This window comes from Leptidea sinapis, chromosome 30, assembly GCF_905404315.1.
Source record: "Leptidea sinapis chromosome 30, ilLepSina1.1, whole genome shotgun sequence".
Classification (NCBI taxonomy): domain Eukaryota; kingdom Metazoa; phylum Arthropoda; class Insecta; order Lepidoptera; family Pieridae; genus Leptidea; species Leptidea sinapis.
The window spans coordinates 1,791,267-1,819,198 of record NC_066294.1 but is presented as its reverse complement, the minus strand read 5'-3'; the positions used below and the strand labels follow the sequence as shown (position 1 = coordinate 1,819,198).

The 27,932-nt window shown below is 34.8% G+C and overlaps 1 protein-coding gene across 2 annotated transcripts in view; it reads right to left on the bottom strand.

The window, feature by feature from the left end:
* LOC126973879 (uncharacterized) overlaps positions 1-27,682 on the bottom strand; it is a 55,465-nt gene extending 27,783 nt beyond the window's left edge. For both annotated transcript variants that reach the window (XM_050821237.1, XM_050821238.1), the window contains exon 1: positions 27,306-27,682. In XM_050821237.1, the coding sequence (XP_050677194.1) occupies positions 27,306-27,501 (196 nt within the window). In that variant the 5' untranslated portion in view covers positions 27,502-27,682. The remainder of the gene's footprint in view (positions 1-27,305) is intronic.
* Between the last annotated feature and the right edge of the window lie 250 nt (positions 27,683-27,932).

Sequence of the window (27,932 nt, the reverse complement as noted above, 5' to 3'; positions counted from 1 at the left end):
AGGATGCAGAGAAAGATTTTGTGGTCAGTTTTCAAATCCAAGATGGCCGCCGCTCAAATGTATGATAACTACATTATGGGTATCGTATCCTAGGTTCTCGAGGGTGCAAAGAAAGATTATGTGATCAGTTTTCAAATCCAAGATAGCCGCGGCTCAAAACTATTTTAACTACATTATGAGTATCGTATCCGAGGTTCTCAAGGAAGCTGAGAACAATTTTGTGATCATATTTCAAATCCAAGATGGCGGCCGCACAAAATTATTATTTCAGCAATATGGATATCGTACCCGAGGTTCTCGAGGGTGCAGAAAACAATTTTGGGATCATTTTTAAATCCGAGATGGCCGCCGCTCAAAAGTATGATAACTAGATTTTGGGTATCGTATCCTAGGTTCTCGAGGGTGCAGAGAAAGACTTGGTGATCATTTTTCAAATCCAAGATGGCTGCCGCACAAAATTATGATTTCAGCAATATGGTTATCGTACCCGAGGTTCTCGAGGGTGCAGAGAAATATTTTGTGGTCAGTTTTCAAATCTAAGATGGCCGCCGCTCAAAAGTATGATAACTACATTATGGGTATCGTATCCCAGGTTCTCGAGGAAGCTGAGAACAATTTTGTGATGATTTTTCAAATCCAAGATGGCCGCCGCACAAAATTATGATTTCAGCATTATGGATATCGTACCCGAGGTTCTCGAGGGTGCAGAGAACGATTTGGTGATCATTTTTCAAATACAAGATGGCCGCCGCATAAAATTATGATTTCAGCAATATGGATATCGTATCCCAGGTTCTCGAGGAAGCTAACATCAATTTTGTGATCATTTTTCAAATCCAAGATGGCCGCCGCACAAAATTATGATTTCAGCAATATGGATATCGTACCCAAGGTTCTCGAGGGTGCAGAGAACGATTTTGTGATCATTTTTCAAATCCAAGATGGCCGCCGCTCAAAAGTATGAAAACTACATTATGGGTATCGTATCAGAGGTTCTCGAGGGTGCTGAGAACGATTTTGTGATCAGTTTTCAAATCCAAGATGGCCGCCGCTCAAAAGTATGAAAACTACATAATGGATATCGTATCAGAGGTTCTCGAGGGTGCTGAGAACGATTTTGTGATCATTTTTCAAATCCAAGATGGCCGCCGCACAAAATTATGATTTCAGCAATATGGATATCGTACCCGAGGTTCTTGAGGGTGCAGAGAACGATTTGGTGATCATTTTTCAAATCCAAGATGGCCGCCGCACAAAATTATGATTTCAGCAATATGGATATCGCACCCGAGATTCTCGAGGATGCAAAGAAAGATTTTGTGGTCAGTTCTCAAATCCAAGATGGCCGCCGCTGAAAAGTATGAAAACTACATTATGGGTATCGTATCAGAGGTTCTCGAGGGTGCTGAGAACGATTTTGTGATCAGTTTTCAAATCCGAGATGGCCGCCGCTCAAAAGTATGATAACTTCATTATGGATATCGTATCAGAGGTTCTCGAGGGTGCTGAGAACGATTTTGTGATCATTTTTCAAATACAAGATGGCCGCCGCACAAAATTATGATTTCAGCAATATGGATATCGTACCCGAGGTTCTTGAGGGTGCAGAGAACGATTTGGTGATCATTTTTCAAATCAAAGATGGCCGCCGCACAAAATTATGATTTCAGCAATATGGATATCGTACCCGAGATTCTCGAAGATGCAAAGAAAGATTTTGTGGCCAGTTTTCAAATCCAAGATGGCCGCCGCTCAAAAGTATGATAACTACATTATGGGTATCGTATCAGAGGTTCTCGAGGGTGCTGAGAACGATTTTGTGATCATTTTTCTAAGCCAAGATGGCCGCCGCACAAAATTATGATTTCAGCAATATGGATATCGTACCCGAGGTTCTCGAGGGTGCAGAGAACGATTTGGTGATCATTTTTCAAATCCAAGATGGCCGACGCACAAAATTATGTTTTCACCAATGTGGATATCGTGTCCGAGGTTCTCGAGGGTACAGAATACAATTTTGGGATCATTTTTAAACCCGAGTTGGCCGCCGCTCAAAAGTATGATAACTAGATTATGGGTATCGTATCCTAGGTTCTCGAGGGTGCAAAGAAAGATTATGTGATCAGTTTTCAAATCCAAGATGGCCGCCACTCAAAAGTATGATAACTACATTATGTATATCGTATCAGAGTTTCTAGAGGGTGCTGAGAACGATTTGGTGATCATTTTTCAAATCCAAGATGGCCGCCGCATAAAATTATGATTTCAGCAATATGGATATCGTACCCGAGATTCTCGAAGATGCAGAGAAAGATTTTGTGGTCAGTTTTCAAATCCAAGATGGCCGCCGCTCAAAAGTATGATAACTACATTATGGGTATCGTATCAGAGGTTCTCGAGGGTGCTGAGAACGATTTTGTGATCAATTTTCTAAGCCAAGATGGCCGCCCTACAAAATTATGATTTCAGCAATAAGGATATCGTACCCGAGGTCCTCGAGGGTGCAGAGAACGATTTCGTGATCATTTTTCAAATCCAAGATGGCCGCCGCAAAAAACTATAATTTCAGCAATATGGATATCGTATCCCAGGTTCTCGAGGAAGCTGAGAACAATTTTGTGATGATTTTTTAAATGCAAGATGGCCGCCGCACAAAATTATGATTTCAGCAATATGGATATCGTACCCGAGGTTCTCGACTTCAGTTTCGCAATCATTTGGGCTATGTCGGTGACTTTCGTTCTCCTACGGATCTCCTCATTTCTGATTCGATCTCGTAAGGAAACTCCGAGCATAGCCCTCTCCAGTGCCCTCTGAGTGACCATGAGGTTTTTCATAAGGCCCATAGTTAGCAACTACGTCTGCGTACCGTAAGTCATCACTGGCAACACACACTGGTTAAAAACCTTCTTTTATGTTTTTAACCTTTTCTTAATCGGATCCTGTGAATGTAGGTATTCTGAAACACAATGACTTTCTGGATCAGGTTGCGGAGCGGGGCTAAAAGAATCATTTTTACTTGAACCACTGACAAATTATCTTGCAGCATCAAACATCAACACACATCATTAATTTTTAGAAATGGTATCCTAAGTGTCTTACAAAGTATTCTAATTCCGAGTCATGAAATTTCTAGTAGTTTCTAGTGCCACTGTAATAGGCTAAATTAGCTTTGAAGAATTTGTATGCTGTCATCGATCAGGCCATAGACAAACGGTCTAAAATGCGCAGGTCCGGCCTCTTATGGAGTATCCACACCAGACTGGTCAGCCACAGTGTAAGCTTAAATATATAGACTATTTGCAGCACAGAGCCCCTTGAACTTAAGTAAATCTAGTGCTGTGGTCAGCTCTATTCTTTGACTCCAGGTATTGTACATATTCTACCCTATCTCTCAAGGGAGTATTCTGAATCCTGAAACTTGGCGTTGAATTCCACCATTGTATCATACGGTATTTATTCATATACTTTGTTGTGTGTACAACCAGCCCAAACGACGGGAACTCTCTCGTGGTTCTTTGAGAGTTTTAACAGAAGATGTACAGAACATACTTTGTTAGAACTATTTGTATTTCTGCAGAAGTGATCAGATCCATTAAATTAACACACATAAAATCTTAATCGTAATTTTATAGTCGCATATTTTTATGACGATTTGGAATGATTTACAAACATAAGCTGACGTCAATAACTGGTGATTAACGGGAATATTGCGGCCTGCTATGTATTGAATATGTAGGATAGCTAGCTAACCAGAGAATTCTCGAAAAAAAAACTCCATTTGACAAATATGCAGACGAAAAAAATGCTATTTTTATGGCTTAACTCGATATATATTATTCTTCTTTTCTGCATAGTTAAGAGTATAGTGTCAAATATTAAAACCATAACTTTTCTTTACTTTAATTCCATAGACAATGTTGTTTCTCTCTAATCTGCTTCCTGATAACTTAACCTCCTCTTTGTTCAGTAAGTTGTCAATCGACTACTAACGTTTTTAACACAAACGAACAAGCCAGTTGATCTTCAACAGTTGACCAGTGTAACCACACTTAAACCGGAATTAAAACTGAAAACACATAACATTCACAAATAAAATTTGAAAATAATTAATCCTACTAATCTACAGTGCGGTTTTCAAGGAGCTACAAAGCTATGGAATGAGCTTCCTTGTGCGGTGGTTCCGGGACAATTCGACATGGGTACCTTCAAAAAAAGCGCGTACACCTTCCTTAAAGGCCGGAAACGCTCTTGTGATTCCTCTGGTGTTGCAAGAGAAAGGCAACCGCCTTCAAATACCATATTCGTACATTGCATTAAATTATTAAGTGAAGTAATTGTAAATTTTATTAAAGCGCTTATTGTGAAGACGACGTTTTATTCTACGACCTAAAAGACAGATTATGTATTGAGATAAAATTAGAGACTAGACTATTTCTCTATGATTGTAGCAATAAGATCCTGAACATGGCTATAGAAAAGAATAACCATAGATGAAACGTGGCCTCATCATTATGTTAAAGAAACAAAACTAGTCATGGAAGAGATCATCATTCTCTCAGAAATTTCGCAGAGTTTTCCGGCTGTAAAAATCAAACGCCCTCTTTTCTGGGATAGTAAAAGTTTGAATATTATTGAATATGTCGACCACGGAGCTACATTATTTTATACGCAGAACAAATAAAATTACTGCCTAAACAAATTCGAGTAAAAACCGCGAGGCAAACTAGCACACCAGTAAAAAAAATGTCTCAGAGTCTTGTAACTAATAAAATCAATAAACATGTGATTTAACGCATTCATATTTATTTTAGAATAATTGTTTTTTCCTTCTATCAAGATGCTGTCCCGGCTCGCAGATCCACCGATGCTATGGGTGTGATGCGAGATGCTGGCTTCGAAATACTCCATATTCACTCGACCCAGACCCTCGTGATTTTCTTCTATCTCCAAGTTTGAAGTGTTATTGAAGGTAAAGGAGATTCGAAGAGGATAAAGCCATGGTCGCTGCATTTCAGGAATTAATAAGTGTGAAGAGTGAAGAGTTTTATGAGAAAGGAATTCTTAAGATTAAAAAAAATATATCTAAAAATAAAATTAGATTCAATAAATGTGATCCGCAACATTCTCACATTTTATTGAACGTCATAATACGTAGGTCACACTAAAAGTTTTGCGTTACTTAAAAAAACAAAATGTTATAACCAAAATATTATGTTTATTGCTTTTCAAAATACACTCCTTTACATTTTAAACATTTTTTCATGCGATCGAACAACTTTTTAAAACAAGGGGACCACTGATCTGAAGGCATGTTTTCCACGTGCTGATTGGACGCTATCTCTAATAAAAGTGAAACCTCTTATCAAATCTTTAATTTTGGGGAAAATACAGAAATCACAGTGTCGGTCGGCGCTATGTGCAGGATGGGTGACGAGTTGTACTTTTTCGGCAGCTAAAGAGAAGCTAAACTAAGTCAAAGTTTTGTTAGCGGTGTGTGAAGAAGCGTTGTCATAAAAAATTATCGCTCTAAAATCTTTTAGACTTAATTCCATTTTCGTTGCGTACGTAGAACTTTGATTTGAAACAAGTGACAAATGATTTCCCGCCAATTGTTTTTTTATTACTATGAAGGTTGCAACGTTTCAAAATATAACATTCGATATTCAAATAGTTCCGATTAGCTAGAAGTGCAAAACTTTTAGCGTGCCGCATGGTGCACGTACACGTATGTAGATATGACGTAAGTATATCTAATTTCTCACTTATAAGATTGTTAGCAAGCCATTGAGTTATGCTCAATAAATATTATATGAGTAAACATTGAAAGTATGATTAACAAAATATATCTACGCGTATTTCATTAGGTAGGAATGTTAGAATGTTTGGGAATGGACCAATCGCCCTCAGGCTATTAAATAATAAGTTTTATTGTCCGATATTACATTATAACAATATTTATTATGAAAAAAAATAATCCCGCTGAGTTTCTTGAGCCCGTTCTTCTCAGGTCTGAGGTATACTTTTTCGAATTGGTGGTAGTTTTTGACTTTAAATGAGTGATATCATATCCTAATTTGAATATTTTTTTTAGTTTTAATTTGAATTTAAATTAAGTCAAACTTTATTTACATCTTTAAAGAAAAAAAAGGAAGCGTTGTAAAAGTTGAGTACCTAGCAAAATTTTACAGTTAGATTTTTGTTTATTTAATTAGATCCGACAAGGCGACGTCGTCAAATAAGATTTAATTAATTAGAATCTATAATAATTGTTGGCTTAAAAAAATACCTTATTTTAATATTAGAGTGTTTCTTTTCAAAAAACCTTCGCTGACTCTCCATATCTTTTTCATATTTTAAGCTCATTTTTTTCCGCAGGTATTGATGACCTGCGGAAAAAAATCTGTAATAACTTTCACCAGTGGAAGACACCTTTGCACAGATGTGTTTCGGTCTGAAGGGCGAGATAGCTAGTCAAATTACTGAGCAAATAAGACTTAACATCTTATGTCTCAAGGTGATGAGCGCAATTGTAGAGCCGCTCAGAATATTTGGGTTTTTCAAGATCCTGAGCGGCACTGCATTGTAATGGGCAGCACGTATCAATCACCATCAGCTGAACGTCCTGCTCGTATCGTCCCTTAGTAACATAAAAAAAAACTTCCGGCTTTAACAAAAGAAAGAAGGGTATACTGCTAATATCCTATGCCCGAATGGCGACCACGTACCGGAAGACGCAGTGTTGGTATGCTCCCCACATGATGGACGGACGATCTTGTCAAGATCGCAAGAATGCGTTAGATGAGGGCAGCGCAGGACCGAACGTTGTGGAAATCTTTGGGGAAGGCTTTTGTCCAGCAGTGGACGTCTTCCAGCTGATGATGATGATGTTGAAAAATTAAAAATTATGAGAAAGTGTGACAACAATACTGCCAGTATTTTTGCGTTGATGATAGCTAGGCTGATCCGTTGACCGAAATAGTTTCCAGCACTTGCGTTGCCACTAGCCCTATTGAGGTACGGAGATGGTCCTTTGTACAAACTCCGTGCCTCTGGGCCCCACGGGTCAAGTGTCTAGACACCAATAGGCTCAAAGATGTAAGACTCACTAAGACCGCCATATTTGCGACGCTTGCTATCATCGGCAGTCGAAGCAACTGACGTAACTTGGACATGAGAAGGAGCCAGAGTGTCGATACAAATCGCGTCGCACACCAGCGGCTTGGCTTTGGCTCTAAAACAGCTGTTATATTAAGAGAGGCAAATGCCCTGCGGATGACTTCCTTAATGCTGGCGTGACGACTGAAATTAAAATACCTAAATAAAATCATTAAATCTCCCCTTATGAATATTTCCAGTACTTCGAAGTAAAGAACATATATTTAAAATTTATTAAGAGGTGGCTCACTCACGTTTAAATGCCTTTTACCCTAATACGAGGTAAAAGATTTAAAGAGTTAGATTAAAAGTTTTACATTGATAAAGTGATTTCAATGACATAACCAAACCTTTAAAAGTTGTTTCGTTCAAAGTTGAGCAGAATAAAAGTCGTCAGCCAGGAGGATGCTGAAAAATTGCCGAGTCTTTGATAAATCATTTAAGAATATAATAATACTTTTATATAGAAACCTATTCTGTGGCGTGTCATTAATGATGGAATAGGGGTAATCACTTACCGTCAATTGGTCCCAAAAAAGAATCTCAAGATTTTGCACATAAGAATGACAGTATAATATATGTATATGTACCTCCATCCACGAAACATTTTCTAATAACATCTGAACCATATTACTTTCTTTTCATTATAAACGGTATACGCGAAGCACAGAGTAAAGTGGCAGAACATTAAACAGGTAAATATTTATGAATACTTCGAAGCCACTTACCACTATGACCAATTTGGCTAAATAAATACTACTTGTAATTAATAGCTGCGCCATCTGTGCTACTTAAACAACCTTTTAGTGGATAAGGTTTTATATAAGTTACGGGGCTGAGGATTCATTGTTGTGTTATTTGACTTAAACAAGGGACTTGTATTCTAAGCTGGCTGTTAAATTAACTTTATTTGAACAACGTGGCGATACATTACTTGAGCTAATTTTAATTATTTATTTTCTAAATCCAAATGTAATATCACCTTTAACACTAAAACAAAATGCGAATGCTTGCAGAAATTTTTCAAAAGTATAGTTGAAATATGTATATTAATTTCTGACAGAGGACACTGTCAGTAAATTTTGCCAAAAAATCCTCCTCTCTCCAACCCTCTGAGGGAATAACTGTAAACTTCATAATGACAACTATGACAAATACAATACAAATATTTTGTTTTGTCTCAAAAGAAAACGTATTATACAGAAAGACATGTACAAGTTACTACAAACTTACATACTGATAATACCTACTACACAACATTATACATCACAACCATTAGGTACATACATTAAGAAGAAGTTTACATAGGTACTTAAGTTTGGTAAATGCATCCACACAAGTAGTTGTTACTGCTAGTACTTCTTAAATAAACTAGGTACATATAGATAGTAGGTTTATGTAAAACAGACATAAAAGCTATCTAAATACTATCTTGAATCACTGCAGATGAAATATCTGCAATCCCGAGTAAACGAGATCTTGAAATGTTGGGTTAACCAAAATAATAATAAAAACTTTAACGCAAAAATCTAATGTAAAAACACAGTAACAATTAACACGCGTTTTAATCCTTTAAAAGTGTTTTATTTAAATGTGTAACACTCGCGTTAATAATAGATCTATATTAAACTTAATATCAAATAATACTACAGAACAGATAATAGATAATAGTAGAATGGCCATCACACGTAATTTGCATGGAAGACACTGTGGCCACTCGATGTTATTACATGCGCAACACAATAAATTACTATTCTGTGAAGAATACCATGAAACTTACATCAGTAAGTGTACTTGTGTACACTACCGACAATTTTTTAGTAGCCATATTTTGTGAACTGAAGTATATTTGACATATCCAGGTGTTATTAGGTCAGACAAGTCACTGGTATCTGTTGAACAAAACACCTAATCATCTACAGCATTTTACATCTACATACATTTTAAATAATAAAAATAGGTAATTTGACACAATAACAAGTAGGGTAACCTCAAACAAGCTTAGCTAAACGACTACCGCGAAACAAAACTGGGTAAACGTGTCCAACTTGTCCCGGTTACCTTGCAGGGCTAGCAGGAAGACCGGTCGTAGGGATCACACACATTTAGACGCAAATAGCAGTTCGAAGTCTCTAAAAATCTTTGGCATTAATAACATAACAATTAGGAGATAGCGTTAGTGTCACAATAGGGAGAACGATAGACACACACCATGGTACCCCCGGTAGGATCCTCTGCCGCCACGAACTAATTTGTTTTCTGTTTTCGAAATAAAAGGCATTTATTTTCTCAAACTTGATTCCTATAGAATTATTTTTGATGTCATTTCTAATATACTAGATACTACTACCGCTTCGAAAACAAATGGCGCTCTGATAGAGAAGAAGCGGCGCAAGAAACTATCCCAGCATTCTTTTTTTGCGCTCTTTTCAATAAAAATTTACAATATTGTACTTTATTATAAAAGTGTATACATTTACCCTTAAAGCTATTATGTATCTAGGCATTAGTTACAGGCAATCCCTTATTTCTAGTGTTATAATAATGAAAATCACTATTAAGAGCAAAAAGATGACGATTTTTGTGAACGTATATTAAATTTTCATAAATATACTGACAATGAACAGTCATAATATTTATATTTTTAAATTTTTCTTTGGCGAGCTGATATATAGCACGAACAGCTCTCTTTTGCAGAGCAAACACTATATCAGCAGCATGACCCCATAGTAAAATACCGTACGTCATGATGCTCTGAAAATAACTAAAGTACACTAATCTAGTGGTCGCAACATTCGTGTACTCTCTAATCTTTCTGATTCTAATTTTTCTAACTGCAAATGCCGCAGAGCTGAGTCTATCTGCTAGATGGGCAATATGTGGACCCCACTGAAGCTTTTTATCCAACGTATAAATCCAATTAAGAACGTTGGTTTGTACCTCCGCTGTGTTTGGTGTAATGAACCGTAAACATTTTGTTTTTTTACTGTTTAAGTGCAGATTATTCGTCTCAAAACAACGCACTATCTTTGAGAGTGCATTATTTACCTTGTCATCCATATCTGCACGTAGCTTTACTTCATAAATAAGTGAAATATCATCAGCAAACAATACAATCTCATGGCTGTCATCCACCACAAACGGTAGATCGTTAAAATATATATATAAGAAACAAGAAAGGACCGAAAATAGAACCCTGTGGAGCACCTATTCCCACAGGTTTACCCGAAGCCCATTTGCCATTTACATCGACTATCTGAACTCTTTCGCTTTAATATGATTTTAACAGATTTAGGGCTCTATTTTTCACTCCATAATGCTTTAGTTTTAGGAGTAAAGTTTCATGGTGGACGCAGTCAAATGCTTTGGACAAATCACAAAAAATGCCCAATGCATCCTGTGACTCTTCCCAGGCGTCAAAGATGTGCTCAATTCAAAGTCTAGTACCCGCATTAATTGTTGATAAGCCCCTAGTGAAACCAGATTGATTTTTGTTTATTATTAATTCATATGTACATTAATTCGACGCTTTATAATTATAGTATTTGTGCAATGTTTAAGAGGATGAACAACACATACTGAAATCTTTAATGGAGTGAGTGTACCCTTATGCTTTCTTATGGCTTCGTTGTAACATAACTTTAAAGTCAAGTGGGATATGATTCGGAATTAGTTATTCGAGGTATAAAAATTGTATTTAGTACGTAACCTCTCAAAACTTCTGATTCTATTGACTTTCAACCTTATGCCTTTCTATATCTTTGGGTACCCTAAGTTAAGCTGTGCTAAATTTTATACTTTTAGATCATGAAACTTTAGACACACCTTGTATAAAATTGGATATAGAATTTCTTTAATGACAATAAAGGACGAGTCGAACAGGACGTTTTGCTGATGGTAACAGATACACCATGCCCATTACAATGCAGTGCCACTCAGGATTCTTAAAAAACCCAAAAATTCTGAGTGGCACTACAACTGCGCTCAACACCTTGATACATAAGGTGTTAAGTCTCATTTGCCCAGTAATTTCATTAGCTACAGCGCCCTTCAAACCGAAACTCAATAATGTTTACACATTGCTGCTTTAACAAGCGCCGTTGTGGTACCCATAATCTAGCCAGCACCCTGTGCAATGGAGCTGGTACATTTCGTCCTGGCATTATTAAGATCTCCCGAATATGAACGGGCAGAATACAGTCATGGCTATCTATTATTGAAAAGTACTACTACAAGTACGTTCTACCTTTTAGTTTGGATTTCTAACTTCGTTAACTATTTTTTAATTTTCTTTTTTAGTTTTAAAACTACACTGGCCTGCAAAAGTGAGTATCACACTTTTCAATTTAAATTTTTTTCTTAACTATAGAGAGGTAGAGATTTAAGATTAAAATCGTTTTTTGCAAAATTTATAGGCTTTAATTCTTAGAAACTAAAATTATACATTAGTAACATTTTTAACTTAAAAAAGATAAAACAATGAAAATAGACATTTTTAGTTTAGTGTAAAAAAATTCAACTAAAATGTATTACATGTTATTTAATTTTAATAGCTGGTATTGCCTCATCGAGTTCTGATTACAGCTTCGAGCCGGTTTAGCATTTATTCGCTCACCAGGTCGCCTGTAAACACTTCGCCATCAGAAGTGTAAAGGGAGAATCGAGACTCAAAGCAAACAAAATTCTTGACCATTCTTCTTCATCCCACTGCATGTGTTCACGGGCGTCTCGCTACTCGATATTGTCTCTCGAGTTTTGGGCCACTCGCTGGTCTTCGGGGTTTCAAATTTGCTTCAGCAAGTCTTCTTCTTACTGTACTGTCACTAATGTAGTCCCTCCGGGTCTGAAGTAGCTATTGCTGGACTTCAACTGCATTTAGGTGGCGATTTCTTAACACAGTGGAAATAATATAACGATCTTCTCGGGCACTGGTACACCTGGGTCTGCCATTACAAGGTCTCCTCAGATGGTGTCCAGTCTCTTCGTACCTTCGCTTTACCTTCTGGACCGTTCGTACCGACACACCCACCATTCTTGCAGTGCGACGCATACAGATGCCTAGTTCCAGAAAAGACATGATCCTAGCACATTCTTCAACTGAAAAAGGCATGATAAATAAACGTTATGTGCTTTTTAGCATAAATTTTTAAAACAAGACCCATCGATCTTGAAAAAAATTGAAAACAGAAAGAAATATGTGAATGGTAAAATTGTAATTCGGAAACGTCCACTTTGAAAAAGGAATGGTTTTGTTTTTGAAGTTTTTTTTCAGCCAATTCTTAAAAGAAGGTTACCGACTATAAAGTTTTTATGTACAAAATTAAATTCTCTTTGGAGTCCTTTTTATTTCGAAAGTATATCTTGTGAACTTAAAACGTTATCCCAATTTTAAAAGTGTGATACTTACTTTTGATGGCCAGTGTATTATAATATTTGATAACGAATAATCGATGTTTGTTGCGCCCATTCTTCTCAGGTCTGAGGCATTCGTTTTGGAATGGGTGGTAGTTTTTGACATTCATGTCGTGGTGATGGTGATATCACATCCTATTTCAAATAAAAATATTTGAATTTCAATTAGCACGCACGACCAAGGACACTACCGGGAATACGACATTAAAAAATCGCTTATGATCTTGGTCAAAAAAATTTGATGGACTATATAATTTATTAAATTGACATTACGTTCAAAGTATAATTTGAATCAGACATTTTAAAGTGGGTGAAAATTTGTTTCCAGAGATCCGTTACACATTACTTAGATAGAGGTCAAGCTAATATAAAGCATGTAAAAATGAATTGGACGTAGAAAAAAAAATATTTGAGCAAATTATTTTAATTGAGCAAGCTAATGGCTACGAAATTATTTGAGACATAATTAAAGTCGTACTTTGTAATAACCGAAATTTATAGTCGTAATAGTAGCAATTGTTTGCGTTAAAATGTATTTAATCCCTGCAGCAACAGTGCTACGAATAACGCTTAGCAAACTGGTGCGCATTTTATACTTTCTAACGGGCAACAAATAAAAGAAAGCAAAAAAATAAAGGCATATTTTTCCTTAGAAAAATCGTTGTGGATTCTATTACACACAGCATAGTTACGGAGTGTTGGAACTGTTTAGGTTTTTGTAGGAAGATAGCGACGGACCAAAACTTAATAATTCCATACCGAAACCGGAATAAGCATTATTATCACTCCCGTTTTTAAATTCTTGAAGAATTGTCATGTCTTCCAAAATATAACTTATAAGTTTTTTTTGGATTGATGAGAAAGACATTTTCAGAACATACGGTACCTACTTATGATTGCAAGTGAAATCGTATTCTTATAAGTTTAATCAATCTAAACTGATCATAATATTGGTCTTATAAGTTTTGTTTTATGACAGTAAGGGGCGAGACGATCTGGACGTTCAGCTGATGGTAATTGATACGCCCTGCCCATTACAATGCAGTGCCGCTCAGGATTCTTGAAAAAACCCAAAAATTTTGAGCGGCACTACAACTGCGCTCGTCACCTTGAGACATAAGATATTAAGTCTCATTTGCAAGTTAACTGTTAATAAGTCATAATGACAAATCATAAGTAATTGTCTTGAGTACATTTTCCAATAATTATACTTTCGAATCGTGGAAGCTATAATCTCAGCCGAAGTATGAAATAAACTTACACAAGGTATGCGGGTTTGATTCCGTTAAGCACTACATTTTTAAAATTATTTAAACGTGTTTTGGCTTTCTCTACGAGATTAGTTCAAGGACCGCTCCTTGTGTTGCCAACCAGTTTCGGTGCGATTTAAATTAACATAATCAAAAGTTACTCAATACTATGTGTTTCACGGTATATATATGTTAGAATTTATGACTTCGTCCATAATATCGCTTATTAGCGATCCTACCTACTAAGCTAGAGGTCCAGGGTTCGAATCCCGGTAGGTGCAAGCATTTATATGATGAATATAGATGTTTGTTTCCGAGTCATGGATGTTTAAATGTATTTATGTATGTTTATATGAATATATGTATGTTTAAGTAAGTATATTGTATTAAATATATCATTGTCTTGTAACCCATAACACAGGCTATATATGCTTAACTTGGGGCAAGATAATTTGTGTAAAAAGAGTGTCAATATTATATTATTATTATCATTAGTAAATTGTTGCCAATTTGTAAAATTATTATTGTGTATTTTTATTCATAAGATAGTTAACAGTTTGGAGGTGTTCCCGGCAACACTCTGCTTTTGGCGCGGCGTTGATAACTTGACATTCGATGACCCTGTCTCCTATAAGAGCTACCCCAAAAAATTTAAATCAACAGTTATGTAGAAATGTTACTTATGTTTCTTTCTGAGATTTCATTTAATAAATACATATAAGTTTTATGAAACAGAACTAATGGCTAGTCTAGGTGTATCAGCTTAGTTATAGACATTATAAATACTATAACCACATGAGGCCTTTTTTATTGTTACAACACTGCAGATAAGAAATTGCTAATAATTAGTTCTAGAAGCCTCTACGAGGTACACAATAGCATTGACAGTAATCAGGCGAGGTCAGGCGTTATCTATAAGTAAATTCAAAGGTTTTGTTTAAAAAACGTTCCGCTGTTAATCTTACTAGTGTGAATAAGGCGTTTACCAGGTACCCATGATGGGTGCACTACCTACCTACGACATGAATACTTACTTAATTATGAAAAAGTTGAAACCGAATTCAACTAGATGGCCCTGATTTAGTCAAGTTATTGAAATCTATTGTCATGTCAACGACGGAAGTGGCGGATGTGGTTATTTTAAATTGTTAAGAATCAGTGACACTCCTTTTAAAAAAGAAAAAAGGTATTGAAGCCAGCGGGCAGAAGACTGGAGGCTCACTATTATTTTTGTGGTTTAATAGCTATTCTATTCCTACATCCAATTTGTAGAATTGTGTCCTTTGTAAAAACGGAATTGGTGTCAAAAGATAAGTATATTTGATAATTTAAAGAGATTCTGTTAGAAATTATTTTTATGCTGACTAGACGCCATTTTGGTTCTTTAATGTCCATATTGTTATTTGTTATAGGATTTCTGTTAACCTTTTGAACCAAATAAACCTTTTAATTATTAATATTATCTTGATCTAGCTAAATCACAGGGATAACCTGTGATTTTCTAAAATGTGAGTACTATAGAGCTATGTAACGGATGAATAGTTATTTCCTTGAAATTTGTAATGGTAGTGGTGGTTATGTATTCATTAAATATCTGTAAATGGTTTTATGTGTTATTATTTCATCGACGGGGTTAATCAAATTAATTACTAAATAGATTGGAATATATATATTACTTAGGTTCAAGTTTTTAGGTAGGTAGGTACTAGTTGAGGTTATGTATTATTTCAGTGATGTAGGCTTTTACGTATATTATTAGGTGCAGTTAATTAATTGGTTTTAACACTATTCAATAGGAAAATATCTAAGCGATTCGACAGCCTGGGACTAAAATATGATTATTAATAACAAATAGCACAGTACAATATAGTATTAATTGCATTTTCAATCAAATAGGGGAAAATAGTGGGAGAGAGTTTCTTTCTATGCCGTTTCTTCTGTATCAGAGCGTCATTTGTTTCGGAAATGTGAAAAATTAATTTCCTCTTATGCCTTTATACGCGAAGGTATAAATAATAAGGCAAAGTCAGTTATGGTTAAACATATCTGCAACACTATAAAAATGAGCCTCAGTGAAGCTGGTTATAATGATAGATATAAATTGTTTTCCATAACAGCCATGTTGATGTGTGAGAAAGTAAAAATTAAAAGTTGCTTTGGTTTTTTAGATTTGAACCATTTAAATAATTTAGTCATGGTTTCTCCCAACCTCCATTTATGACTTTATGATATTATATATGTAAAGCACTTATTGTATATGAATTAAAGCATTAATTCATATACAATTACTTCATGTTTACAACAACCATCTTTATCTTGGGTCATGGCACATAAAATCAAACAAAATTGCTTTTTGTCATTTATGTTATAAAATTATACTTATTAGTGACAAAAGTTACCACTTACGATCACTTCGGAAAAGGTTGTGCAATAATTGTCAGTTTTTTTAATTGAATATTAAGTATTATATTAATAAATGTAATTTAATTATTATAAGTTATTAAAAAATACAAGAGCCTCGACACACAAGGTAAATAAATAAAATATCATAATATTATGTACTAACATTGCAGTAACGTCATACAGACATGCAGATCTATTAATACTTTATTATTATAAATAATTATATATATTTAAGAATATGAAGCAGAGTTCCCGATAGCAGGATGATCCAGCTACCTTAGTAACGTTCAAGAACATGACGCATGGACCAGCCTTGACCATATTTTAGGGAAAAAACTTACAAGATTGAATGTCTACCTATACATGCAAATCCTCACTCGATACAATAAAATTTGACAATTTTGATTAAATTTGAAAATAATTATTAATAAAATATTTTCGCTTAAACTTATTCAAAGCTTCTTAGGAAAAGTCACACCCAAATTGAATTACTATTTCAATAAACCTTTACATTATAATAGGATTTTCCTATAAGTATTAGATTCATTGTAGGCTTTGAATTTCCTTAAACTATACCTAAGTATTTTTGTTTATGATTTAAAAGCAATTAAAGAAATAAGTAACACAATACTAATATATGTATCTTTAAATTTACCTTCCAAGAGCTGCTCAATATGAATAATTTACATCAAATGCCATAAAATACAAACGTAATGTTTATACCCTTAGCCTCATTATCGAATAAGGAAAATTTTCACTTCCCAAAGCATCTTCGTAATAAAATTCAAACATCATTGTTCATGTACAGAGGGACACGATAAATAATGGTAAAACCTTTTTGCGTTTTTTTACCCGTTACATGTCGTATAAATTCACTTTCTCGCGCTTTATGTTGTGTTGGAGATAGATGATTTAGCGTGGCTTTTATATGAATTATATTTTTATGGGTGAGGAGGACAAACTTACAGTTACAAACCGTTTTTACACGCTTTTTATTAGCTTCACCTGTGTGTATGTTTGTTTGTAACCGACTCAATTGGGCGCGATTTTGACCCACTTTAAACGGCCATATTTCGTTGACACTTCGTAGATTTATCGAGGACCGATGACAATACATTAATTTGAGAAAATTATTCCATTTTTCAATTTGCAAAATAATATTTTTATTAACTTATATGATTTTCATCTATCGCCTATAAGGCAGGAATTGATGTTAATTTTAAATTTCAACCATTATCTTTAACTGATTTATCTAATATTAGGAAATTTTCGAATATCAAAGAGAATTATATGCGTGTTTTTAGTTTTTTTTTTAAATTTTTATATAATTTATTTATTAGTGTCGGTTAGCTAAATAATAAAACAATTGTTTATATGTGATGCCATTTGATCAGCAATAATTCAGTCGAGCACTCTTATGTTCGCGACGCAGTTATTCTGTTCGGGAGATTATAAAGGAATCAGTGAAATAAAATATAATGACTAGCGATAAATATTAATGTCTCACTGTTGATACGGTAACGATATTTAAGAAAGACTAAAGCAACTGTCTTTTTTTTATGAAAATAAGGGACGAGACGAGCAGGACGTTCAGCTGATGGTAATTTATCAATTCGCCCTGCCCATTACAATGCAGTGCCGCTTAGGATTCTTGAAAACCCCCAAAAATTCTGAGCGGCATTACAACTGCGCTCGTCATCTTGAGACATAAGATGTTAAGTCTCATTTGTCCAGTAATTTAGTGAAATTAGAACTAGCTACGGCACCCTACAGACCGACACACAGTAATGCTTACCCATTACTGCTTCACGGCAGAAATAGGAGCCGTTGTGGTACCCATAATCTAGCTGGCATCCTGTGCAAAGGAGCCTCCCACTGATAAACTGTCTACTCCAAATGTCACCAGGGGCTGCTGAAAACCATTGTTGTGTAGGTGTATTCTGCACTGACCAACAATGTACTGGGTCAGCTCCTTTTAGCAGGGAATCACGCGACACAGTTATTTACATTTATTTTTATTTTTTCTAATATTTCTTGCCTTATTTTATTAAGTATTTTAAGATCTTAATGAATATTGTAAATTGTTGTGTTTTTGTGTGTTTTTTTTTGGCAGACAGGTGTCTCGCACAGTACTACCATCACAGGGTCTCGCAATATCTGAGGCCGCCCCTGATGTAATCACCTACTACAACACCTGTGTGAGAACAGTCGCTAGCACGTCTCAGTCAAGATCAATCAGTGTGTTCACTTTCGTTTTACATTACTTGAGTGATGTGTCGTTGATAGCGAGAACATAATTGAGCCAACCTCACTTATTGTCCGTGTTACGCCGACTGTGAAATTAATGCTTTACCACTCATGTTACATTTAGATCGCGGATTAACTTCATCTTAACATGAACTGTAGGTAGTAGCGGTTATGATCTCTGATCACTTTATGATCGATGTTTGTTTGAAACACTTTAGTGTGTTTGTATATTATTTATAATATGGCATAAAAAAATTGATGGAAATAATAATAATTATATCGCCGATTGGAACTTGACAAGATGACATTGTCAATATGCGTATCACTCCGGCTCGGTATAAAACTGAATGAACCACATCAATGTAGATGTGGTGTTCAGGTAGATGCTCTTGGTCGTCATGGGCTATCCTGCCTAAAGTCAGCATGCCGTATCTGTCGTCACGCCAGCATTAATAAAGTCATCCGCAGGGCTTTGGCGTTCTTAATATACCAGCTGTTTTTGAGCCAAATGGTATTACCCGCCGCGATGACAAGCGTCCTGATGGAATGACCCTGGTGGCGTGGGCACGGGGAAGGGCGCTGGTGTAGGACGCGACTTGCGTCGACTCTCTGGCTCCTTCTCATGTCCAAGTTACATCGGTTGGTGCTGGGGCTGCTGCTTCGACTGCCGAAGACAGCAAGCGTCGCAAATATGTCGGTCTCAGTGAGTCATACATCTTTGTGCCGGTTAGTGTCGAGACACTTGGCCCGTGGGGCTCAGAGGCGCGGAACAAAGTACTATCTTCGCGCCTCACTAAGGCTGGAAACCAGAAACGGGAAACCCAAGCGCTCGCAACTATTTTGGTCAATGGATCAGCCTAGCTATCCAACGCGGAAATACTGCCAATATTCTTCCCCGTAATGATAGGTTTAATTTAATGTAATGTTTTGATAAATTATATAATATTTATTATATAATATTTCAATATTAAACAACCTTACGTCTTATGATTAGTCTGTTGCTTAATATTACACTTATTAAGAAGTTATTTTGATCCGGAAATCAACTTGCTAGTGTATCCAACATAATTAATTCTAATTATGTTTTATCTGTGTCTCTTCTCGAGCCCTGACTTCACCAGGGACTTGATCGATCTTGATCGTTTCGCTACACAAATTTTTCATACATCAAGATTAATAATTCCATTTTTCATAGCTGATAATATAGATTTCTGTAGGTTAAAGTATTTTTTAAAAATTATTATCTTTATATGACTATTTTGTGCCTATTGAAAGCACGTTTAAACAGTTACATCTAAGTCCGCTCAAGCCTTCATTGCTATAGCATGTACATATATGTTTATAAACACAGGCTGTACCGGAGAGAAATCGACTCTTAAGGGTTTTATAGTTTCTGATAGGAGTATTGGCAATTTCATTTCAATTAGAAAGTGAACGGATCTATAGGAAACCAAGTGTTTATCAGCTATAACTACATTTTTACATTAAAGTTGCAAGGAAACTTTAGACGAGTGCGAAGTTATAGAAACGAGTCTTGAGTTCGATTATTGCTTATAAGTGCTTCGAACTTTAGTGCCAATAATGTAATATATGATCTTGATAATCTTCAATCATTGGATAACTGCATCTAGAGTTATGATTTTGTTGTTTAAATTCAAAGTTATATATTTTTTGAAAATACTTCGGAGGTATGCACGAGTATCAAAGACTAATGTTACAATAATATACATAATATTTTAATATTACCACCAGGCTAATAATAACATAATGTAAAAAGTAACGAGTGCCTATACTCTATAGAATACATTTTATAAAGAATACTTACTTAATACTGTCTTTTCTACAATGAATACCGAATCCGAAAACTCACTAAGTAAAACGCAAAAATACTGAATAGTAAATAGTTAATAATTCAAAGTTTTGCATGGATATTGACGTTTTTTACATTGATTTATTATGAACAACTTGTACGTCAATGGTTTTGAAACAATAAGTTTTTCGTACGAGAAAAAGTGACGAGACGAGAGAGATGTAAGGTTATCGTTTCCATAATTTTTGGGGGTGGCTGACATCGAATTCATAATGATGTATAAACAATTATTACTTTCTTAAGCTTCATATTATATACTTACATACACGTGTTTGAGGGTTTCGAAAGTCCGAACAAATATTCCGAAACCAGTATAGGATCACTCATGAATATACTTTATACATGTTTTGCCTGTCTGTCCACTTGTCATAGTAAATTCTCATTTGAAGCGAATCATAGCTGCAGTGAACCAGTTTTTTTTTCTCTTTTCATTTCTTATTTGCTTTTGGTAGACGTATATTAATAACAAATTGTAATAGTATGAATTCACATGTAATAAATTCTTTCACATCTTTCACACACACATTTTTTATAGTTCCATTTAACGCGGCCGTAGGCGAGTAAGCTTGTATATATATTTATGTGTGTACCTACATTTCATAAGTATAACTTTAAAAAACTCTTCATAGTGCAGACTAACGTCTATTAATGTACGTTTGTTCAAAATTTAAAGTTTATAACTTTTGTGGCTTAGGCTCTGCGTTCAATTAGGACTTGTAAATATATATCTACTAGCTGATTACCCGCGACGTCGTTCGCGTACGTATTTTTACACATTGGGTTACATTACTGGACTTTTAGTAGGGTTTTTTTGAAAATGTTATATAGCCTATAACACTCGGGGATAATGTAGCTTCCCAACAGTGAAAGAATTATTCAAATCGGTTCAATAGTTGCGGAGTCTATTCAATGCAAACAAACAATCAAATCTTTCCTCTTTATAATATTAGTATAGATATATAGGTAGATAGCAATTGCAAGCTTTGACAAACATTGCATTGTCTATGAAACGACACAAACAATAGTATTTAAATGTATTCTTTTGCATTTACATTTTAACCGACAGAAATATTCTTTTTTCATTTTTTATTCTTCAGTGGCTTGTGTCACAAAATTTACATTCAATGCTACAGCCATTTTTGAACTTTGTATTTTGATGTGAGCTTCAAAAAGCCAAAAGGCTAAAGGTTCTTGCGTCAGCGTTCATAAGCAACGTATTTTTTACACCATTTGTTTATTTTCATTATAAGAGTATTTCCTTCTATCAAACAACTTTTGACTTCAATTAGTTTACGTAGGCATTAAAATATATTTTTTTTTAATTCATCGTTTTTTACTTTATCATTTTGTAATTCGGTCTAAAATGAACGCTGCTGGCAAGAAAATCCTTAGATATTTTTTTACATAAGGCCAAGTTGGCCTCAATTAAATTTGGTGTCAATACATGGAGCAGTAATTTTCCGCTTATATGCTATACCCCAATAAATTCTGTTACGGCTAATGTAAAGTTGGATAATAAATATTTAATGAATACTTTTTATGAATATTTTTTAATTTTGTTATATGCAAGTACCTAAAAGTATCCTCTTATTTTATAGTAAAACTTAACGCCTAAAATGTGTGATATTTGGTGGTACTTAACTAAGCTTTGGAATGAATAGTATTATTTCATTAGTATACGTTATATTATGACTACAAGATTTATTTATAGTCATTTCGTCCTATCCTAATATACTTACAAACTACTTTTGGCCGGTTTTTAACCGTTAAAATTCCATTCGAAAATCAAAGTTAAATGTATATAAAGTTATACAAAGACTTGTACAAATTTAAAGATTCAATACATTAAACTTTCAGTACACAAAGATTTATGACTTCCAATGATAATCTGCTCTGGTTGGCGTGTTCAAGGTAGGCCAATTGTCAAATTTTCTTCTTCTTCTACCTTATGTATTTTTAAAAACATAACTAAATTTAAGGTCAGAATTTGGAACCAGTCACTCTGTTCTTATAAATCTAAATCAATGAATTATCATTGATTTAGATTTAATTTCTCGCCAATCATGTGTTACATCGAAGATAATTTACACGTCTAGATAGAGTTTCTTGCTGTTAGACAACCGATACAAACAGGCCACGAATATAAGTTTAGTGTGCGTAACAAGCCACGCCTTACACTCGCGATTTGTATGACACTTTGTGTTAGTGTGCGTGAATTGCTAAAAATAGAGGTTAGGTCTAAAGTCAACTTTTTTCGACGTTTTCACAGCTGTCATAGTCTATCTAGACGTATAAATAATCTAAGTGTTACATATTCTTGTGATATTAAATTGGAGCGCGATGATAAAGAGAACTGAATTGCTATGATAGCACGACACAGAGTAGATATAAAACCAAATGTTATTTTTGAAACTCTTCATACGCCTGGCATTTCTCAAATGATTGCGTTATTGATATCTTCATTAAAACATTATCTGCGATTATTACAAATTAGTTAAACACGTGATAAACATGTCTTGTATTAAAAAAGTTCTATTAGAAATCCGTGTATGTCTATTGTTTAGCGTCAATCTTAAGAAGTGGCTTAAATAGTTAGACAATGTTTAACAAAACACGTGTCTAAGCCATGTTTAAAATATTTTTTAATTTCTGTTTGTGACAAAAAGATCTGACCTTCCATGGAAGGTAGTATCCGTACAACATAGAAATAAAGGTTTTTAAGAAAATAATTCGCAGAAATTCTGTTTGATAGCAAAATATTTTATCGTATTCCGTGTTTAAAAAATAACATAGGACTTTCAGATTATAAGAAACGTGCTGGTCAATACTAAACCGATGATTTTAAAATCAATAGCGTGGTAAAATCACGATAACTTCTTAACTGAGAAAGAAGAGGTCACAGAAAAAAATATTTAATTACGAAAAATTTTTAGTATCGAACGACTTTTTAACAACTGAGTGTATTCTCAAAACTCTATAGAAGCCTTCTTTATAATACAGCAGTGCGCGAATATTGCAGCAGAAATCGGATTCAGTGATGGTTTGGTGACGTATTAACTAAACATTGAAAAAGATGTTTAGCATCGGCACGTATTTGTGTCGATGTTACTACTGGATCAAAATGCTTGATCCAAACAAGCGTGCTTAGAAAAGACTTTTCTCTCTGACTTATTCCAAGCTGAGTAATCCGATGGTATTTGATTGGTGGTCAGTTTTACAGAGTATGATAATAATAAAATATGATATTATTTAAGTTTGATTCAATGTCATATTTTTAATACTATTACTATCACAGAGTAGGAATAAATCATCATCATCTTCAGCCGGAAGACGTCCACTGTTGGACAAAGGCCTCCCCCAATGATGCCCACGACGATCGGTTCTGCACTACCCTCGTCTAACGTATTCCGGCGAACTTGAGCAGATCATCGTTCCACCATGTGGGGGGCCTACCAACACTGCGTCTTCCGTCAACTGGCTTCCGTCATCTGTCTACGGAGCTTCCTGAACGCTGCCCATCCGAGTTGGATTCGACGAGTGATCTCTTTCGCGAAGTTGCCAGAAGCCTAACTAGATTGTTTTGTCCAAGGTAGACGTAGGAATAAATACTTGCTATTATACTAAGGTTCACACCTAAATATAATAAATTAGCTTATTATAAATATTTTATGTAATAGAAACCAAATCGTTTATGCCAACAATGTTTATGCCAAACTAAGACTTATATTCGTCCACAAAATTAAAATCTATAAGCATTAATATAGAACATGTAAAACTTATTGTATATTTCCCAAATGTTTCTCTTTACCGTTCTAGCGACGGTTTTCAACAAGTCAGGAGGCGCAACATTCACGACTCGAATTTCGCATCTGTACTCCATTATCTTCTGCTTATTATTAACTTGCTTGGAGTAGGTATTGTATAATTTCAACTTGCTTTTCGAAGAAGTCAATTTTTGTAGAACGAAAAACATATTTTCTTTTTATATCTATAGAATTAATGAGCTGTTTTTACGTTATTTTTTTATCAAAATTCAAACTGTAACCGCTTTATCTAGGCCACAATATACGCTCATGATAACTTTTGACAATTCACTTTTAGCGAATCATGTGCTACAATGTTTATAGAAATGGGTATACCAGTGGGAGGCTCCTTTCCACGGGATTCCGGCTAGATTATAGGTACTATAACGGCGCCTATTTCTGCCGTGAAGCAGTAATGTGGGAACAATATAGTGTTTTGGTCTGTAAGCGCAGTATTTATGTCTCAAGGTGACGAGCGCAGTTGTAATGCCGCTAAGAATTTTTGGGTTTCAAATAATCCTGAGCGGCGTCCTGCTCGTCTCATCTCTTATTGTCATAAAAATACATATATTATGTCGATACAATAAGTCTATACACATATTTTCCAGAACCTTATAAAATATCATACACAATATTGTACGTGCAATAAAATAAAAATTATTTTGCAGTTCGGCAAAAAATGACCACCAAGAATGGACACCAAAAGTAAGATATTATCATTGTTGTATTTGGCAGAGTATGAACACGACGTTAAAGGATGACAATGTCCTTTTGTAGCGATAAAACGTCTGATAAAAACATTGCGTAAATCTCGTTCCATTGACACACTCCCAACAGGTTTGAGAGACCCGCTGATGGTAGCCGGAGCCCGCAGCTCAACACAGGGCTGTCAATCTTCATTATTTTAATTTATTGTTTCGAAGTATACCTTGGTTATCATTTGTTACATGTCTTCTGTTTCTATGACCTCAATCATGAAAGATGCTCTTTTTTGTGAAGTCAATTTATTTTGTACTTGCTTTTAGTAGGTTTTTCTGTATTTCAATCATCAAGGGACTTATGTATACTTATAATACGTATACACTCGATGTTACTAAATACACCGCAAATCGAGTTATTATTTTAACTTCGAGTATTGGTGAGATTCATGAAATGAGTCCGAAACGTACAATCCGCATGGCCCTTATATTTTTAATGGTTCTTTTCCCTGATGGAGTTATTAAATTAAACAAACCTAAAGTAAGATCAAAAACAACACTACATATATGTAGACGTAGAGATATGCAATATTCCCAGAGGTAACGGAACCCACCCCCTTTTGCTCGGACATTTACCACTCGGCTCGTCAGGTAGTGTTGAATTGAAAATCTAATGATTGTAAGTTCTGATTCTTTTTTATTATATTTCTTTATTTTTTTTTAATGGAAAAGGTGGACAAACGAGCGTACGGGTCACCAGGTGTTAAGTGATCACCGCCGCCCACATTCTCTTGCATCGGAGGAATCACAGGAGCGTTGCCGGCCTTTAAGGAAGGTGTACGCGCTTTTTTTGAAGTTTTTTTTTTTCAAATAAATTTTTGCCAAGCATCTCTTGGTATCTTTCATTAATCCATCTTCTTCACGTTTTTCTCTTTATCACTTTCCAAGTAACTATAGTTGCTCCACGTTAAAAATCTTAATATCAAGAATAAGTTTGCATCAGAGGATCCAATGTCACGTAAATTTATTCGGAAATTCTTGCTGATACAACAATGGCACGTCGAATAAAGGGAGGTTTAATATTGAAAAGATTTATTGTGTATTATATCTATCATTATTTCTTCTGCATCTCGATCTTTCGGATAAATAGAACCCCTACCATACCATAAGTAGATTTATTTGCAGAATGTTTGGATAATGTGCAAAATGCTTTGAATGATCTTAAATTTCGTTTTTTTAGTTTATTCTTAAGTCCCAGATGTTTTTAGTTTATAAATACCATTTTTCTAAGGTTGATGATATTATAAAAAATTTACTCATTAGTAAGACATAATATCAATCATATTTACAAAGCCATAGCTATAAAACTCATGTCAGTAGTTAATTTAGTATTAAAAGTTATATTAGCAACTTATTAATCTATTTTACGTTTATTTTATGTTAAATTTATCATAAAATTATAAAGTATTTGCCACTTTTATTCTTAAAAAGGATGACGCCATGATTTGTGATGCTATAAAATAAATTTATGTGATTTAAATATTCTCGAGAGCTTCTCAAACATATTATATGCAACTCATTAATTAAAACGAGATGCGTTGTAAGCCTGACGACGCCAGTCCGCCCAACAACTACCGTTGAGTCGCGGCCGGCGACGACGCGATATGCGACAACTACAACCTCGCAGTTAGCGTTCTAGTTTATCTAGGCTCTATGGCCCCTGCTCTTTATACTGTGGCTTACTATAATCCTCATTTTAGCTAAATAACTGTGAAGCTTATTGCCCGTTTACCCCCTCTTATATACAATTAATACAAAATTGTATAAATAATTGTGGGACAATACGTCTAAATCTGACATCTTCATCTTTTTTATTTTCATATATTTTTCTTAATTTCGGAATTTCTTGAATGACATACCCCCTTATTCATAATGGTCCGCTAACTTTAAACAGCCGCTTAGGAGTGTTTATCCTCATTCTGACTTAGGTCAATAGAAGAAGACAGAGTGAGAATTAGCAATGCTTTAAGTTATCAGACTATTATGAATAAGGGGTAGTGTTGCACAAGTATTTATACAATTTTATTAATTGTATATTAGAGGGGGTAAACATGCAATAAGGTTGATATTAATTTTCATTACTATATTAATACAGTACGTATTTGTGTAAATTTAATACATTAATTCATCTTTTAAGCCGAATTATGCCATCTGAGTAGAATGTAGAATTTTCTTCTCTGTTTATATTTTTTCTTACTTTGCTAATTATATTATATCTACCTTGAGAAATGTCAATCTTTTATGGTTTGCAAAATTGACCAAATAGATAATATCTATTTTGTCTAATTATCGTATAATATCTAGTTTGTCTGCTTATTTTCATACATGGAATAGGAAAAAAGTATCTGGGGCTAGTATTACTAGTACATTAGAAACATAACATTTTATTGAATAATTAACTTACCGTGTCCGAAAAATCCGCGCTTTTCTTCAACTGGCATAACATTTTTCTCTTGTAGTTTGTTAAATTGTATATCACTTAAATTATCAACTTTCCTCTTAAACTTGCTACGAATTTTAGCACCATCACAAATTAATAACCAATATAATATCACATATAAAAATATAAAACGTCTTATTCCAAGCGATATCGTATACATTTTCGTCGAATCATGCTTGAAATGTTGATAAAATATTTCTTTGGCACGAAAAATATTCTTCTATTGTTATAAAAACTCATTTGTTAACGCAAACTTTTTGGTTAATAAAAAAGTAATTTTTATGATTTTTCCCGCCTTATTTGATGAGAGCATGGTTTATTTAGTATGGCGCATGCGCGGTGTCTTTCACTCTACTGAGTACTTACTCGACAAGTTTGCTGCGGCCACCGGCTACCGTTTTCAATTTAGTACAGCGACGAATGGCAAAAAAAACATAATTCACTTTATCACAACTTGCCACTGTCTTTTTACAATTTCTTCACGAAAGTTTAAGTCATAGAGCCCTAAGTGAGAATATTTCTACCGGAAATATTTGGCCCACTTATTTATTTCTACAAGGTCGTTTTCACAGACGGATTAGCAAACGATGT